The sequence below is a fragment of the Phallusia mammillata genome, chromosome 2 (genome assembly GCF_965637545.1).
Source record: "Phallusia mammillata chromosome 2, kaPhaMamm4.hap1.1, whole genome shotgun sequence".
NCBI lineage: Eukaryota > Metazoa > Chordata > Ascidiacea > Phlebobranchia > Ascidiidae > Phallusia > Phallusia mammillata.
In genome coordinates, this window is record NC_137253.1 from 4,807,075 (window position 1) to 4,826,230 (window position 19,156).

Here is a 19,156-nt window from a genome sequence, read left to right on the forward strand (position 1 = left end):
TGAGAAACCAAATGTCACGTGACTTTTTGCCCTGGTGGTCAAATTTGCTGGGGGTGATTGACATTTCGGTCTGGGGCCGCCGAGGTTACGAAAAAGGTCCGTACGTGATGTTACGACCGTAGCTTGCATGAGTGGGCTGTGGCGACTGACAAAAACAAACCAGCAGGGTTAGACAGAGTCGACAGCGAAGGCCAAATGCACGGAGACTAGATTTAAGAGATAAAAATACCAGCTGAAAGTCGATTGCCTGACGTAAATGAAAATTGCTATGCGATCCCGAATTAATTGCTTGTCTGTTGCTGCGTTCTTGTCGGTCATACGCTGTTGTCATGCAACATTACTGATTTTCGAAGTAATAGTGCTTAATATCGAGCGTTAGTACAACTTATGGCGCCGGATTCAGTTGATTTAATTTGAATGCTGTCTAAAGTGGTCAGCGGTTTAGGTTTACGATGCCACAAATCATCCCAAGGCGTTGTTAAATTAGACGAAATGTTCACGTTTAGATTAAGATTTTAATAATATTATAATGTCTAACAAAAAGTGTAATAATTATGTAACTTTATCATTACTTTTATCTGAAAACAGCAACAGTTTTCTTTTTTCAGACCAGTGATGTAAAACTATTTTGTAGCAGGGTATTTGTTATCTTTATTGTAATGTAAAGTATGTTTTATCAAATAACCTAAATCATTAAAGAATATGATATATATTATTTTACATGATAAAAGTTATTGCTGCACTAGGTTGTATGCTTGTTTTTACAGACTGTTGTGAAACATCAAATATAAAGGCCTAATTATTGTGTGTTAAGTATATGTAAGTACATTTTGTTTTTTGTTACATTATTTGTTTTGTTACAAAGGTGAAAGTAAATTATAAATCTGCAATGGCTTCAACATCTTCAAAACCTCACAAAGATCCTGCAAAAAGTATTTTAAAGAAACCCAACACCAATCATGATCATAAGCATAAAGATGCAAAATTTGATGAAATGAATATTCTTGCAACGTATCACCCTGCTGACAAAGATTATGGACACATGAAAATTGATGAACCAAAGACTCCATATAGACCTAACAGCGAAGAGAATGAAAACATTGATGTTGAGGATATTTCACGGCGACTCGCTGACGGCAATGACCCCAAAGCGCTTCGTACTCGTCGAGACAGTGGCAGCGGACGCTCCGATGATGATGATGAAATGTTAAGTCCAGAGGAGCGAGAGAAAAGAAGGAAGTTTAGGGAAATGAGGAGACAACACTATAACATGAAAGAGCAAATGAAAAAAGCTAAAGAGCTTCTAGCAAAGGAGATGGCAGAATTAGAGGATGATTGATCAGTGTTTCACAAAATAACTTTTGCAATAATTGTGCACCTTGTGTAACTGCCCATGCTAACAGCTTGTTTTGTTCAATGTCCAAGGAACCTAAAGAAAATTTGTGAAGAGATTATTAGATAAAAATGTGTCATATGTAGCATTATATGACTGACCTGACAGAGTATGCTTGTGTAATGTTCTTTATAAAATCGTGTGCCTTAAATGTTACTTTGAGTTAATATTAAAAAATGTTTTTACTAAAGTGCAGACAATATTGTTCCAATTAGCTCCCTATTACATGAAAAAAGAAAATTTTCATGATGTTTTTTCACATATGTATACTAACTTCCAGCACATACATTACATTAAGCACATTATTGGTGAATGAACACATATTATATTATCAAAAAGACTGTTCACAAATCTACTTGGTCCTAAAATCATAATTTTCATGTACTATTGTAAGACCTTTCTTGTAAACATCTACTATTCTTTGTCATAAATTATTAACAGCAAAATGGTGTCTTACCATAACAAATGTGTGCTAAAACAGGCAATTACTATGTGCTGTTTTCAGTTTTATTTGTGCACCCCTACTTTTAAGCATGATCGCTGTATTTGTTGTATAGTCGATTGTAGGACAAGCGCTTGATTCATCCTGAACGCTATCACTTGTGATATAAATGGCACCTCACATTTTTACATGTATATTCCCAAAGTCTGTTAATTATGCCTCTTGGGTATGTATATCAACAAGTAAACTAATAGCATGCATATTTTGGCACAGACTTTTCCACACTTTGCCTTACTATTCAGCTTATTGTGTGTTGTAATTGGCTGCCATTACCAATTTTTTGTCATGTACCCACACCAATGAATACATTTGACTGCTTTGCATTAAGTTGCTTTCCTATTTAATCAAGCAACCATAAAATGCATTTTGCTCTAATTTACAATAAAAGCAGTGATTTTTTTCACAGATGCTGTTTAGTTTGTGCTCCCTAGAGGGTGTGTTGTTTATGAAGAAGACTTAGTAAGGGATATTGGGTGGGACTTTCTGTTAAATCAAATATGGTTCAGAAAAATTACATGATGTTTTGGTTCCAAAAAGGCCCGGTTCTAAATACTACAGAAAGGAAATCGTATAATAAAGTCAAAAAACCCAACTGGCCATAAGCTTTTTGAAGGGGTGTGTATTAATCTTTTCAAAACTGTCCTAACTGGTGTATTTCCGTTGTGTGCGTTGCAAATATGAATAGCGGAAATTTGACCCGAACGTAAACAAATCATTGCGCGAAAGTCCTGTCGCTCAAGGAAATGGATTGTTGTAGCTACATGGCAACCTGTGAAAGTGTTTATTGATACAAAACAAAGTGTTTTTGAACTAATTTGAAGGGTTTTCGATAAAATCGTTAATTAACACTAATTACCGAAATAAAATTAATTATTATTAGATAGTTGTTTGTTGTTTTAACAAGTCATATATATTTGGCCTAAAGCATACGTTTGTTGTTGTTGTTGTTTAATTAGCAGTTTGAATTTAGTACACAAAAGGATAACTTTAAAAGTATCCCGGTAAACATAAAAATATCGTATTTTTTAACAGAAACAAACAAAATTAAAGGTGATTTCCCCAAATCGATTTGACCAAGTGTAGTTTGTCACAAATGTGTTTTCAAAAATAAATTGTAAGTGACACTACTTGAAGAATTTATCTACGAAACTGCAATATTTAGAAAATAATTCTTGTTAAGTTGCTTATTTTTGAAAGAAACAATTTTGTAAAAGACAGAATTTGCTTGTGTCATTTAGAATATGTTTTTTTTTTATAAAAGATGAAGAGTGTTGTAAACAAAGATATGGTAAGCGGCTTTTTTTGCCATGCGTAATTTTTTAGTTTCATACAACACGTGTAGAAGTAAACTGTATGAAATAATTTGATGATTATAGGAATGCGGAATAAGTAAGATTGTAGTGTGTGATTTGTATAATTGACAACTTTTTGCTTTTTTCTACAACGTAATTCACCGCTTATTACTTTCAGACTTTAGGACAAAATGGAAGGGACTGTCAGTCATACGACAGTTTTTGTTCAAGGAATTCCAGCAGCCTGTTCGAATGATCAATTGAACGAAATTTTCAGCGTTGTTGGTCCTATTAAGAAATGCTTTGTCATAAAAAAGAAAGACTCAGCAGAAAATGACTCAGAAAAACTACGATATGTCGGACTTGTAAGTTACCAAACAGTGGATGATGCCCGTAAAGCTGTGAATTCTCCACCAGATAAGTTTGAAGTTAATGGGTCAGCTCTTAAGGTATGTTTTGCTCGAAAGAAGAAGTTCTCCAAAGCTGCTTTGAAAAAGGAAAAGCAAAACACAACTTCTAGTGATTTTGAAGTAGTAAAAAATAAGGCAGAGGATAGGCCAGAGGATTCTAATACAACTGACAAAAATTCTACGAAACCCAAATCTGGTTCAAAATCAGACACTTTATCAAAATGTACAGTTGCTGTGAGCGGTCTCCCTTCAACTTTTACCAAATCCAAATTAAAAGAAGTCTTTAAAAAGAAAAACTTAGGATCAGTTTTGGATGTTTCGCTTCACAGCAAAGAGCCCAAAGTGTTTCATGTTTCTATGGCGAATAAACAGTCAGCACTAAAGGCAATCTTTCAATTAACTGGAAAAGTAATTGACAATTGCACAATCAAAGCGGTTTTGGTTGTTGATACTACATCAAAAGATTTTCGGAAATCATCGAAACGATCCCGTTTAATCATTCGGAATCTGAGTTTCAATTGTTCAGAAGAAGAATTAAAGTCAGCTTTTGAAGTGTAAGTAGCATCACCTTAATGTATACATTAATAGCTGCTTTACTATAAATGGTGCATTAAATAAACAGTTTTATTTCTAATGAAGAGGCAATTACACGTTCCACAAAAACGAATCATAAGAACCGACTTTATAAATTTTAAAGTCTGTGTACTATAGGTCTCTTATTCCATAGAGTAAGCTTGTTCTGGGGGAATAGACTGATTTCATCTCTTAAACTTATTTGCTGTGATTGTTAAAGTTTTGTAAAATAACTACTAATTTCTGTTTTTTGCACACTTTTTCAGGTATGGTGAGATTACAGATGTGCAGATTCCAACAAAACCAAATGGAAAGAAACTTGGTTTTGGTTTCATTCAATACACTCATGTGTTTGAGGCACAAAAAGCAATTGAGGAGTTAAACAAGACTGAAATAAGTGGAAGAAAAATTGCAGTGGATTGGGCTTTACCACGAGAAAAGTACAAACAGATGAAGGGACAACAAGAACCACAGAAATCAGATGATAGTGCGATGGACAATAACGATACAGGTTGTTGTGATAATCTAAAATATAAATAGTCTTCTGCTTTAATATACCTATGAACAGTAAATGTTTATCTCTACGAGGGGTTGCAGGTTTTATGTAAATATTTTTTTTGAATTAAAATATACTGGATCAATTGAATCGCTTGGTGCATTAACACCAGTGCTTGGTGCTTCTCTACAAAGCGTTGTGTATCATAACATCACTATCTTTGTTTTGTATCACATGGTGCACCTCTATATCACTTGATGGAACTTAATATCACATGCTGTTACAGTGCACCAAACAAATTTGTAGCAATACAGGGGCGCACAAAACAATCCAATCTGGTAATATTAATGTGCACCAAATGATCCAAGCGATCCTATATATTTTAGAAGCTCCTCTTAAACAAATTTCAACACATTTAATTTTTAACGAAAAATGCCTATGTCTATGGAGCTTGACAAACAAACTGATTAAATAAATAACCTTTTTTTCAACCAAATTATCTTGACTGCTACCCCCAACAAACTGGAGCGCTACACTAGCCAATACAGCTGATCTCTCATCACCAGCTGCACTGATGAGCCCTCACAGGTCAAAACAGTGTGTCTGCAGCTTATCTGGACTTAGGTTGACAAAAACACATTTCAGCATAAAATAAGTTAATAAAATTGAGTTTATATTCATTTTCGTTACTTCAGATGTAGATGAAAGTGCTGAAATTGATGCAGAAGGAAGTTCAGATGAAGATGGGGATGTAGATTCTGAAGAGGACTCTGGATTAGATTCTGAAGGAGAAGTAGATGAAAGTGGAACAGAGGAACATGATCAGGAGGAGGAGGATAGTGAGATGTCTGATGATCCTGATGACTCAGATGAAGATTCTGATGATCACAATGATTTAAAAGAGGATAAAAACTACAAAAAGCAATTAACCAAAGGTAAAATATTTGGCAGAGTTTGGACTGTACCAAATATTTAGAAACAAAATTTTGAACAAATATAGTCAAATGGGGTAAAAAAAAAATTTGCTGAAGTTGGGGTAAAAAAAACAATACCCTCACAGATAAACCAAAAATTTTTTTAAAATACTTTCTTTTTCATAGGATGTATTTATTCTCTGCCAAAAAAATAAGCCATAAACCATTCTCAGATGTTCTGCAGGTTGAAAAAACAGTACTTAAATTCGTCTCTTAAAAAAACAACCTTTAGAAACTTTCCTGCAGATTTTTTATTACAAGTTTGGTGTCAATGACCTTTGTTCTGTGTTGTGTCATAACTATGACCTTTTAAACAAAAAAGACTCCACTTGGCTAGCTTCTAAATTTTTTCAGATATCTTGTTGTTCATTTTTACCCCAAACGGTTCAAAAGGAATGGGGTAATGAAAAACTATGTATTTTTTACACCTCAAAAAATTTTTTTGATCCAGGCCTAAAGAAAAATGATACAAAGTAAGAAAAAGAGGTTATCAAATCATTATGTGGTAATTCAATCAGTTTGGGATAGAAAATTAAACTTTATTTCAATAAGGTTTTAGGTTACATGACCGGTCAGCAAGTGGGTGAGCTCTATTTAAACCTAGTTGCATACCAACAAAAGACTGGTAAATGAAAAAAAAGACCAAATCAAAGGCAATAAATGCAGTGCAAATAAGGTACAAAGCCATGGAAAGTCTTAGCACCAATTTGAAAGTGTTCGATTAATTTACAAACAGCTTACTAACTGCTGTAAGTTTGGTTTGCAAAATTTCCAAAACAAAGAATTTTATGTGGCTTGTGTTTTTTTGGCTTATTTATTGTAACAGAGTTTTTAATGAAATTTCTGTCTTATCTTTGACTTTAAGATGGTTTATAAGGTTCATATAATTGAATTGAAGTTCCAACTGCCACTTAATTTTTTTAAATGGTCCTAATGTCCACTTGTTTTTTCATGCCGACATTGTTTTTTTGTACCTTTTTCGGGTTAAAAAAGAACAACAGTTTTTGTCAAATATTTTTTTTTTTAGTAAAATCAAAAACTTGTCACATAACTATAAAAGTAGACCTATCAGCTTTGTTGGGAAGAAAAACTGACCTTTTGTTGCCTGAAATAAAAGTTTGGCAACAAAGTTTCAAAAAAATGTTTTTTTTTACCCCACTTGACTATACAATTTTTTCAAAATTGTAATAGTTGGTGTGATTTAAGTTATTGTGTAGTTTAAATGTTTGTGTGATACATAATTAAACAGGAAAGACATGTTTGATGCTATGAAAAGATTTGGATTTGGCTGAAATTGCAACAATTTTTTCGATATAAGCAACCTGTCTTTGTTAATTAAAGATCGTTATCAACTGGAAATTACAAAGAACTGTAGTTAACTTTTAAAAACAAGTGCATCCTTTTTGGAACATGTTGTTATTTGTTTTCACATTTTTTAGCTGCTGAAGATACAAAAAAAGCAAAACAGAAAAGCAAGGATTATTCGTCCGATGTACACGAAGGGAAAACAGTGTTCATCAGAAATTTATCATTTGATACACAAGAGGAAGACCTGGAAGAGGAGATGGGAAAACTCGGAGACATCAAGTATTGTAAAGTAAGCGAACTGAAAAAATCAAACACTGTAAATAAGCCACCAATTGTAAATAAATTAAACACGGAAACAGCGATGTGGTTTTAAATTCTAGGTTTATTTAGATTTATTATAGTGTCTTCAATAGACTTCATTTTCATTTTCATTTTCAGAGGTTCATTTGATTTCTATATCAGTATGTCGCAATTACTGTTCTGCATTACCGTATTTACTCGATTGTAAGCCGCCCTCGATTGTAAGCCGCATGTTAAGGTGTTAAAAAAATAATGTAAGCCGCCCTCGATTGTAAGCCGCATGCTGAAATTTTAGATACGATTGTTTCTTAATACATCGTTCTGTTGTTATATGGTATAACTATTTGCCCATATCTGTAAGTCACGTTGATAACTGTACCCATCAGAACGTATATCGACGTATAATCTGTACACGCATACATGTTTTGAACCCCAAATAATTTAAAATGTTGGAGTGTAGAAATAATTTCAGTATAAAATTAAAATATAAGCCACCCTCGATTGTAAGCCGCCCTTGATTATAAGCCGCACAAACGGCAGCTAAAAAACAATATAAGCCGCGGCTTACAATCGAGTAAATACGGTATATACTGCTTTGGGCCTGATCTTAGTTAAGAAAGTATGTACATCAAAAATTTTATCAGGTGGTTGGTTTTCTGCCTGTTTTGTTAAATGTTTTTGTGCATGTCAATTTTTACATGTTTCTGCTATAACAACAGGGTTTTTTTCTGAACCTTAATTGTCCCAATCGGTCATTAAAAACCCAAAGTAACTAATTGTTATCCCCATGAACCACATTATCTGCCTGATATTTTGTTAAAAAAATTATAATCTTACATGTCATTAAATTGTTTTATAGTGTCATAATTAAGGTTGATTGCATTAACAAAATAAGGTTTCATATATATACCAAAGGTGGCCTTTAGGATAAGTTTAACTCAAATTATTTGTGCTTATTAGACAGATTTGGTACATTACTGGTTGTTACTAGAATAGATTGAATAAGTTTTTGTATATGTACTGGTATTGGTGTTAGGTTGATGACTATACCTCCTATATTTTGTTCCAGAATCTAATAAAATATTTGTTTTTAGGTCGTAATAAACCAAGCTAACGGATTATCGAAGGGTTGTGCCTTCATCCAATACTTAAATCTTGAGGCTGCTGAGAATTGCATTTCAACCCTGAACAATGAAGCTAGTGTAAGTTCATCATACATCTTTATTTAATTGAAGTGTTTGACAACGATTTTTTACTGAATGTTGTTGAAACTCCTGGAGTTTTACAGTATCTGATTTCAATAAAAGCTAACAGTTAAATTTGCTGGTTTACTTACTTGCTAAAACCCAATGCTTCACAAATGATATATACCACTTGTTTGTTATGTCCAGTAAATGGTTCACAATCGTTATTAAGTACACTGGATAATGTGTTTCAGTTTGGTATTCTTTATGAATTATTATTGGCTTAAAAAAGTGCAGGGACGTTTGTGAATACCTACTACAGCCGCCTCCCTGTGCATAACACAGGCAAAAAAAGTTTAGCAGTTTGATCTACCTGTTAATGTAAGTCATACCTGTGAAATCGACATCCTAGTTCACCTGTGAAAACTAGATTATTTCTGTTCTAAATTGGCCATGTAACATACAAAGAAAGTGCAGGGATTTTTCATGTTTATTTTTTTATTTCTACACCCCACTTTCACATATATATCTATTGCAGGTAAAAATATTCTTTTGCTATAAATATGCTGTGAAACATATAAATATATTTGAGTTAAAAATATTGTTTCATCTTCAAACAGAAACTTGTGTTGGATGGAAGGGAACTGTTTGCAACTGTAGCAATGAGTCGGCCTGATGCGAGGAAACATGTAAAAGTTCAACACGAGGAGAAGAATGAAAAAGATGACAAGAGAAATCTATATCTCGCTAATGAAGGATTGATAAGACCAGGTGGGACATTGGACATGTTTCCCCCACAAAGTTAAGACTAGGGATTGGCCAAGCCCAGTCAGAACCCGAGCACTCCGTACCAGCATCGCTATTTTGGATGCACGGTGCTAGGCCGAGCAGTTACAAACTGACCCGAGCGTTAAATTTGCATATTCATGCCTTGCTAACAGATGTAACTAGTGTTCGAAAGGGTATCCAAGAACATAATTGACTGTTTTATTTGTGATTTATTAGATGGTAAAAAACGCATTTTTCTGGTTCTGGCGCATGTACGACTTAGTACACCGGTGGTGGCGTAAGTGACCTTGTAATGCTAAAACTTGCGAGGAATTGGGAATGTTTGTGACGTCACAGTGCACCCGAGCGTGCTCAGCCGAGCACCGAGCATTAACGTGAGATGCTCGGTGCTCGACCAAACTGATGATTTGCAATTTTGGCCTATCTCTAGTTAAGGCTGTTCAATATTGTTGTGGAAGAAAACAATTATTAACAAAGGCTAGTTTAGTCCCTAATTAGTATGCAATGTATTCGTTATATACTGAACCTGCTATAAGTTTGAGCCAAAGCCAAAACGGTACGTTTAAACCAAAAGATTGGAACCTGTAAGCCAAAAGTTGCCCTTCACGCCACATCTGTAAGCATGCTAAAACTTTAGGCCAGAACCCAACTTTTCATAAGCCCTATTAGAGCCACAAAATGTTTAAATAAAAAGTAAACTGTGACGAAAATGTATCTGAGCTCAGGCCCAAACTGTGACGTTCGTCGCGAAAAACGTATACCCGAAACTTTAGGGTTTAAGGCCTAAAGTAATGCATAAGTAATAGGTTTTTGCTGAAGTAACCACCAGTGACCGAGACAGCATTAGAACGCACATCCTGAACAAGACACTCGGCAATCTTGGCTGACAGTCGAAAAAACAATATTTAGATGTCAATAAAAAACTTTTTGCGTCTTTACCAGGAACTCAGCCTGCGATGGGATTAAGTGAAATCGAACTAAACAAGCGGAGAAAAATTGATGAAGCGAAACGAATGAAGTTGAAAAACCCAAATATTTTCGTCTCAACAACACGAATTTGTGTTCACAATATTCCAAGGGCGTATGACGACAACAAGATTCGGGTAAGTGACGTCATTTCGCAAAAAAATAGATGGTTATAAAACCTGAAATCTAAATGAGACTCGAATTGATAAATCTGAACACTTTTTCTCGAATAAAAAAATTGATATTTGGCAATAAAAACGCTCAAATTAGTTTATCATCTCCGGAATACGTGGGCAAAATGTTTTATAGCATCTACCCTGAAAAATTATACGGACCGGTAACGAACTCCTCGCGGACCGGTACCGGGCCTCGGACCGGCGGTTGCCGACCACTGTGTTACATCACATATGTTGATTGTAACGTCATATTTGTTACATCACGTATCTTGGTAGTGACGTCATTATGTTGCATCACATATGTTTATTTTTACGTCATACTTATCAAATCACACATGTTGATTGTTACGTCATATTTGTTACGTCACATATGTTAAATGTGACGTCATATGTGACCGCACACCCAGGTATTTCATGGCATTTGGATTTCAAATTTTGTATATTTATCAACTTATCTATTTTCACAGGAGGTATTTCTAAAAGCTGTGAAAGGGGCCAAGATAACTGAAGCCAGAATTATGCGAGATCGAAACACAGTGAACTCAGACGGTGTGGCGAGATCCCTGGGATTTGGCTTCATAAACTTCACCAAGCATGAACACGCGTTGGCCGCACTGCGAGAAGTTAACAACAATCCTAAGGTGTTTGGTGCCACCAAGCGACCAATAGTTGAGTTCTCACTAGAAAACAAGCTCGCGCTCGCCACCCAGCGGCAAAGACGCAAGCGACAATTGGCCAAGAACGATTTGCAACGAAGAATGCGACCTGCTGCTGGTAGCGAAAAGGGGGAAACCCCAGCCTCTAAGCGACAGAAACGTTGGGAACGAAAACGAGAGAGAAGGGAAAAGGAAAAAGGCAGCGAAGGCGGGGAGAGAAAAAGGAAGAAGGCACAGGAGGGTGACGTTGCCCCGCAAGAGAAGAAACCTTACCAAGGTAGCACTGGTACGACATCTAGTGGTAAGAAGTTGCGCATGCCGAAACACACGGGCCCAAAAATTCGAAAGCGGAATAAAGGGCAAGTGCTTGAACAGCTACGGATTAGCAAGAAGCTGAATAAACAGGCAAGAGCGCCCCCTGGTGTCGAAAAGAAGAAGCGCCAGCCTGCTCCGGTCAAAACTGACGTCACAAAGCCTGCCGGAAGACGTCACAATGGAAAAATGTCCCAGGATTTGCGCGAAGATAAGGAGTTTAACTCTTTGGTTGCAAAATACACGAATAAGTTTAAATCAGGTGTGAGTGGAAACTCAAAACCGAAGTGGTTTGAAACTTGAATCTAAAATTCCGGATTAAATTTGACTTTGTGAAAAAAATCGTTTTTTGTGTTGTTGTAATTTTAGTGGTTCCTAAATTTTTAACGAACTAAATTGTGTTTTGTCTCACACTTTTCGAAGGCTAAATTCCATTGAAGTTTGAGGAAAATACTTTTTTATAGTTTAGTATGATGGGTGAGGCTGCTTTTGGTAACAAATGAGACCAAATTGAGGTTTAAATCTTGTCAATTGAGGCCACAAGTTCTACGAAATAGGACAGAAGCTGTACTGTGCAAAATTAAATATTATTTGTGCAACATTTGAAAACACGGTCCTCAGTTTACACTCGTGTTTTTTCAATGTTGGCGTGAATTTATTTGCTCAAAATACGATGTTTTACGAGTAAAAGTTAAACACAGATCCAGTGATAAACAATATAATTCTACTTCAGTAAAACTATCCTATTGCAATCTGGGGCTATAAACTGCTACAAAATGTTGGTGAAAACCGTTCAGCCTTGATTATGGTGGTTGTGTTCGCTGATAAATTTGCAAATACAATCGAGCAGAATATCACCTTATTGGATCTTGTTGTTTTAGGTTTAGCATCAGAAATCTCTCGGACTATGGCAATTGTTATAACTGCCACAGGTTTTGCCCACTGGTGTAATGACTCGAGACAGTTGGTCGTATGGATTAGTGCAAGGGTTCCCAACCTGTGGTACGCGTACCACTAGTGGTGCTAGTGTACCACTAATGGTTTCGCGTACCACTAGTGGTTTTGTTCACTTCATGGTTTTGTTTACGGAAAAACATTCCCCAGGCCTATTGTTATTGTTACGTAACTATTCCTGTTGTTTCATATCATTACGATCTTCAAAATACAGGTCATGTAAATTCTCAACAAAAAGCATAGTTGCTACTTGCTATGAAAAGCCGAACAACGCTGTGGCACAGTGGGCGTTAATTATGTCAAATGATTGCTCTTGATAGATATCATCTACTGTTTTGTAGCTTAAGCTATAGCTCTGAATGAAATATGATTCGAACAAATTAATTAGTTGGTACCATGAAGGCATAGAGCACATTGATGGATTGACGCGTGGCAGTGCAGAGCGTCCAAGTGGTACGGGATCGTCAAAAGGTTGGGAACCCCTGGATTAGTGGTTGAAACTAAGATTAAAGGTCACCGAAACATTGTAAACAGAATGTGAAAAAACAAATCATTTTTATGTTTTTCAATGTACGTTGTTAATTGGGCAGAGATTAAACAAAAATTTTGGTTTTAAAACTGGTGACACGCAACCAAATTAGCTAAAAAAAAACTACTAAAACAGGTAAAAAGTTTAAAATTGAAAAACGTTTCACAAAAAACATAAAATTCCTGCGCAATTTTAGTATATTTTCCCAAACCAAAATTGAAAAAGCAAGGCTAGTCCAAAAAAACATGTGTCCAAATAAAACACAAACTAATCTAAAATATAGCAATTCCAACGAAACTGACACTATTAATGTACAAAACAGATGCACTTCCTAAAACAATGTGCAAAAACCTTTCCAAAAAAATATTTTTCCCGCGCAAAATCACCACGATTAACACGCATGAGTAAGTTTTACATCGACTCAACCAATCAGCGCTTAGTGAGTTTTTGGCGTGCCAAAGTCCTGACAGAGTCATTTGTCTCGTGTTGTTGTTGATATGCGGAGGTGGGAAGCATCCAGAAGCTACAAGGTGAACTAAATGTGCAAATACATAACAACTATTGTTACCATAATGACCCTCACGTATGTTTCAAAGCATAACTTTTGTAATATCCACATATAGTTTTATTTGTATTCATGTAGTTATTGTATTATTGCAAAATACAACATGTTATTAATGTAGTAATAAAGCCAAAGTTTAAATATAATTAAGACTTTAAACAAAAAAGGTTCACTTTAGATCATTTGATAACAGTTGAATATTCAATAATACATAAATCTGCCGACAAAAACTGTAAACCTGCAAAAGTTGGAACAAATCTTAAAATATTATAATATACCGTGCGCGTATGTCTAACAAGTTAAAACTGTATTTATAAATATTTTAAAATACAGGCAAAAGTCTTGTTGAAAAGCAATTACTAAAACCTGTACAAAATGTTAACTACATGTGCCAGCTGCAACAAACGCACTTGGGGCATTGTGACGTCACACACGCAGGCGCGTTTTTAAAATCGGCACTGATTTTGGAAAACGCCTTGTGCATGTTATATGGCCATGTGCTTGTATAACATGGCTTCCAATTGCTTTTGCTGTGAATTTGCGACAGACGACCAATTTATTATTTTTGTTTTCAGATTTCCAATCAATGCAATTTCATCAAGACTTCATTTCAACGTTTCTCAACTTTAAATATTTACTTGTATGTAAACATACGAGTCCGTCGTGGGTCAACCGGGTTTGCGGAACTGTTAGGCCTAACTTAGGTTAACTGGCGCTAGGGTTGAGTGACCTATTCTTTGTCCGAGGTGGACCCGTAAAGGAAGTCTTCCTCGGCCAAAGAAAGGCCCAAGTCTGTAGGAGTGCTACTATATCAGCAAGTTGGCGCTAGGGCTAGAACTACGAGTGGCACTCATTAACTAAGGGTAGGTTAGGTAACATAGGTGGGGTACGTTTGGGATTCGCGCGCCACGTAGGGCCTTAGTTTAGATCGATTTCTAGCTAGGCGTGGCGCGTTGCTAAACGGCTTTAGCTAAAATAAGGTGCGCATAGAAACACGGCCTGGGCATGGCCTCCACCGCATTGCATTGGTCGCGGTGCAGACGACACCTAGTAAGGACACCGCTATTTCCAATGAAGGTCCAGGCTCGTGGACCAGAGGAGAACGGCTTTGCATATGGCCCGAAAAGTTTCGTGATCCACCCTGGTAGGGCGCAAAAATTTTTCCCAGCCTGCGTTTGCGTAAAACATTTGGGTCCTTGAGGGGGGACTCGGAGGGCAGGGGCAGTGACACGATGTTGTTGAGTTATACGCCTTAAAACGTCACTGTCCCTTTTTAAAAAAAAATCTTGCGCCTATGCTAACTGTAAAATTAGGGATGTTGTGGATTTTTTTCGAGTTTTGACCACCTTGTTTTTGTCAATGCTTGTACATCCGGGTCAAGGTTTTCTTTCCTAAAAAGAGGCCGCGAATTGGATATCAAGCATGTGATGTAATAATTCCTGTTAATCGCAATATAATGTTCATGCTAACTTAAATTTTCGCCAATTATAAAGCCCCACATTCCATTGTGCTGGTCAACCCATTTTTTTCGTGGATTTAGGCTAACTTACTTACTATTAAGTTCAGTTCCGTATTTCTGCTTGGCCCGGCCATCCAGTCATTATGGAGCGGTGGCATTTTGGGTGGCTGTAAAACACGACAGACTCACTTTCTACTTTTCTAGGCTAATTTGCGACGGTTGTTTGCAGGGCAGTTAGTTGAGGCAAGTTTGTGTACTTTTACGTCGCGCGCGCAGGGACGATGGCGGTTCCAACGTTCTTTCAGAAACTTATCGAACGAAGCAGACGAACAACTGAATCGTTACTTAATTCATCGACTTTGTTTTAAAAATTAAAAGTTGTTACATTTCTCTGTCGTTTTCCCTCTTTCATCAACAAAACTGTGTGCGGAGTCCACTTTTTCTATCCTTTCATTTCTTTTTAAGCAGACCAGTTCTTGGGGGGGTGTTGTGCCTTTTACATCAGCCGACAGGTCCTTTGTAATCCTATTGTGCATTTTTTATCGCCCGTCGCTCGCTGTAACCATGCGAACCGCCATCGTCAAGTGTCAGAACGCGAAAGTTTAGTTGTGACAGAAGTCAGCTTTTTGTCCAACTTCAAGTCAACTTGCTCAATTGTAAGTTTCTTGTTGTTGATCCAATTTATTGTTGAAAACTAATCTTGTTGTTGTTTTTCAGGTTTTTGGTGAAAATATTGGTTTTTTGAAAAAATGGAAGTTAAAAAATGTAAAAATACATGCAAAACTTATAAAAACATGTCATGCAATCGATGATTTCAGGTATATTTGATATTTGTGTTTTTAACCTTCATGTGTTTTTTCTGCAGGATCTAACTTTTATATTTTTTTACAGGTTTAAACTTCCGTTTTGTTTTTCAGATTTCAATATTCTTTTTTTGCAGGATAAACAAATCATTTTGTTCTCCAGATTCCAAAGGCGCTTTAAAAGATTTAAATTGATAGCGATTTGTCTTGTTTTTCAGGTTTTAGGATTTTAGAATTTGTTTTGTTTTTCAGATTAGGGTTTTGTTAGTAACTTCTGTTCTGTAGGTGTTGAAAAAAAAAAACGTTTTAATTTCTAAGTAATAATTCTTTCATTTTTCAGGCTTTTCCAAACCAGTATTTGTCTCCAGGTGTTTAGGGATTTTATTTAGGGATACATTTATATTTACATTTATAATAACATTTAGGGATAGGGATGTTTAGGATTATGCAATATATTGTATGTTTGATGTTTAAAATTGGCCGTCTTTTGTTAACTGGCCAAAGAAAATATCTACGTTAATTATTTAAAGATTAGCCTTTTTTTGCAGGTTTACCAAATTTTGTTTTGTGTTTCAGCTTTTTAAGGTTTGAGCAGTTTAGAAATTTAGGTCTTTTGTTTCCACAGGTTTACTAATTAACATTTTTCAAAACTGTGACAAAAACAATAACTAACCAAGAAAAAAATGAAACTGTCACTCGAAAACCCAACGTAAGTAGAAACTTTGTTCCAAATAGTTTTATTCCCCCTTAAACACGTGGTAAACTAAAATTTTCAAATTTGTTTTTTAGATCCTTCAACGAAGAATGACGTCATACCCCTATCCAGCAAACGACGGAGACAGCAATTATTTCAACCACAAAAAAGGCGAGAAAGTTTACTTGAAATACTCATGGCTTTTGTACCTAAAACTTATGGATTAATTTGTATGACTTAACTTGTTGTGTTCATAAAGGAAGTTGTTTTTTTTTTAGTTCAAAGTTTAACCAAATTTTTCTTTATTTTAGACTTGGTCCTCAATTCACTGGTGTCCAACGCACGGCTGCCTTCAGCACGGGAGTTCGCCCTGACATCATCGTCAATGACGTCATGACACTGCGTCAGATGATGTCACCTGAAGCACATCATCTGGCCATCACGGTGACGTAACATCGTGCAACGTCGCTCCATGTTGCCATCGCAACATCATACGTCACACTGACGTAAACAGCGTGACGTCAAGCTGGATTCTATTCTTGGGTGAACCTGTTTCACAGTAAGCCCCCAGAAGGCGGCGCCCTACAAAGAGTGGGCTTCTCTACGTCACTTTGACGTAGATTTCTGACGTCATGATGCAATTTCACAACTTGGTGGAGTTCTTGTTCAGGAACTGTTGTTGCACCCTCACACTTTTGATTGGACGATGTCGGGTACTGTTACTGTTTTACACGAAAACACGCGCACATGCCAACACAACGACACTGCGGCATGTTATAATCGAGTATGTTTGGTTTCAACAACACGGCGATGCTTTTAATAATTCCGCCCTGTAACATACTTAATTCGAAATGTTGAATTGTAATGCATAAGTGCATGGTGACAGAGACATTTTGCTTCTATACGCGATATTTTATGCATCGTAATGTAATGTGTTTGTATTGTGGAACCCATTTTCTCATTCATCATAAACTAGGCCCGTTTAGTTACTGTTTTTCACTTCCATGCAATCTGTTGGCAAACTTGACAATTTATAACTAGAGATGTAAGCTAACAAGACTAACTGTTTATTGTAAGAAACATCAAATTTCCTTGCAACGTAGCAGTATTAAACGTATAACTTGCTCTGATTTGTATAAACACAACTGATTTTGTGGGTTATGTTATTGTGTTTTGAATTAAAGTTTTGGTTTATGTGTTTGCCTAACGTCATTCATGTTTTGCTATACCTCATTTTCATCTTATATTTACCTTACATAACTATAACTATAATCTCATTACAAAGTTGCAACATTAAACTAAAACCATCTGCAGTACGTTTAACATGAATGACACTTATATGTTTTGTATACTTGTGTTATATTGTTAATTACTTACCTGCCATACTGGTCTTGTGTTGCTGTTTTCTGTTATTACCATCTTCAACTAGAGCAGTGTTTCTTAACCTTTTTTTCGCTCGTACCCTTTGAGCTTTCATAAAATTTTCTCGTACCCACTGTCGTAAAATGGCCGACTAAAGTAAATAAAATTGTAACAATTAAACTCAGTGTATTTATAACTTGGGTGTTGAATGCATGCATGAAAACAGTATTGTAAGTAGTACAAAACTAACCCGTTCTGGATACTGTACGTAACAAAGTAAATTGTTACGCATTCTTTACAATAATACCTAAATAGCATATAATTTCACACTGCATGTCGCACCCCCTGCTTTGATGCTTCGTACCCCCAAGGGGTACATGTACCCCTGGTTAAGAACCCCTGAACTAGAGACTCTTCAAAACTTGTTTTTCATTACTACGTATCCGAAACAGTAGCATATTAATGACAGGTATATGTTATTTTGTATTCGTGCGTTTTTGTTAATTATTTATTTGCCATACTGGTCTTGTGTTGTTTCTACTGTTACCATTTTACCACTAGAGGCGCTGTGAAACTTGATTTTCTTTAATACGTACTCAATACAGTTGCTTATTAATGACAGTTATGTGTTTTCAGTAGATATGTATCTGCTATACTGGTCGTGTGTTGTTATCGTCCGCTAGAGGCGCTTTCCATCTTTGTTTAACAGAGCCATTATTTTTCCCTCATAAGTAAAGTCTATAGTTTAATACGTAAAAGCTATTAATGCATCTTAAAATGTAGGAAAACGAAATTTTCCATCCGTGCCCTTAGATGTTGTCTTATTTCCAATCAAACGCCATTTGTTGTGCTTTGCTTCTTGGAAGTTTGCACTAACCATTCTCGCCTCAATTGCATTTCTCGCCTAAAGTTTGCCAAACTATTGTAACCTCACAACGCATACTGTACAGTAATAAATGGAGATTTGATTCTTAGCTGAGATACTGTCCCAAGTGTATGTGTGCAAAACAAGTATGTTCGAATTTAAGGCGCGCTTTCTTCTGACGTACATGTTTATGTCTACATTGCGACGTAACATTCACCAACCTTTGTTCAATATTCTTTTGTACTGTTGTTGTCGCAAAAAAGGAATACATGGATAAGAATTTTAATAGTTTGATTATTTTGCATAGATGATTGGTAATGGTAAGGTTTCATTATGTTCAGTATTGGTGGAAGTAAGTGTAGTGGGATTTTCTAACATCGCCTGGTAATCAATAAAAAGCAATGGAATTCGCATGCAAAGTCTGAACTCTTAACGAATGTCTCTTATCCGTCCATACGTTATCTGCAGTTTTCACTCCGTTAGATATCCCATTACATCCGTGATACAATCATCCCCATCATATTGTGACCACACTACTTCGAACGAGCTTTTTTGTGCGAAAATTTTATGTAAAATTGTTTGCATTGTTTAGAGGCA

General features: G+C 36.0%; 2 protein-coding genes and 1 long non-coding RNA gene across 3 annotated transcripts; all 3 read left to right on the top strand.

Moving 5' to 3' along the window:
• The first annotated feature begins 842 nt into the window (after positions 1-842).
• On the top strand, positions 843-2,307 carry LOC145215049 (protein phosphatase inhibitor 2-like). The gene has a single exon (XM_080083692.1). It carries the CDS (start codon positions 890-892, stop codon positions 1,337-1,339), a length of 450 nt encoding a protein of 149 aa, XP_079939818.1. The 5' UTR covers positions 843-889; the 3' UTR covers positions 1,340-2,307.
• Positions 2,308-3,265: 958 nt separating this feature from the next.
• On the top strand, positions 3,266-12,188 carry LOC145214620 (RNA-binding protein 28-like). The gene is made up of 9 exons (XM_080083178.1): positions 3,266-3,284; positions 3,366-4,151; positions 4,437-4,681; positions 5,362-5,601; positions 7,080-7,237; positions 8,343-8,450; positions 9,053-9,203; positions 10,164-10,324; positions 10,831-12,188. Exons 2-9 carry the CDS (start codon positions 3,379-3,381, stop codon positions 11,632-11,634), a joined length of 2,640 nt encoding a protein of 879 aa, XP_079939304.1. The 5' UTR covers positions 3,266-3,284; positions 3,366-3,378; the 3' UTR covers positions 11,635-12,188.
• Positions 12,189-16,267: 4,079 nt separating this feature from the next.
• Positions 16,268-18,845, top strand: LOC145215437 (uncharacterized). Its single transcript, XR_013857305.1, has 3 exons — positions 16,268-16,347; positions 16,428-16,503; positions 16,644-18,845. It is a non-coding gene; the product is annotated as an uncharacterized LOC145215437 (long non-coding RNA).
• The last annotated feature ends 311 nt before the right edge of the window (positions 18,846-19,156 follow it).

Bases quoted from the DNA above. Each gene is read 5' to 3' on its own strand.
- LOC145215049 (XM_080083692.1), top strand. From the start codon at position 890: ATGGCTTCAACATCTTCAAAACCTCACAAAGATCCTGCAAAAAGTATT.
- LOC145214620 (XM_080083178.1), top strand. From the start codon at position 3,379: ATGGAAGGGACTGTCAGTCATACGACAGTTTTTGTTCAAGGAATTCCA. The intron at 4,152-4,436 runs GTAAGTAGCATC...ACACTTTTTCAG, and splicing joins TTAAAGTCAGCTTTTGAAGT to GTATGGTGAGATTACAGATG. The intron at 5,602-7,079 runs GTAAAATATTTG...CACATTTTTTAG, and splicing joins CAAAAAGCAATTAACCAAAG to CTGCTGAAGATACAAAAAAA.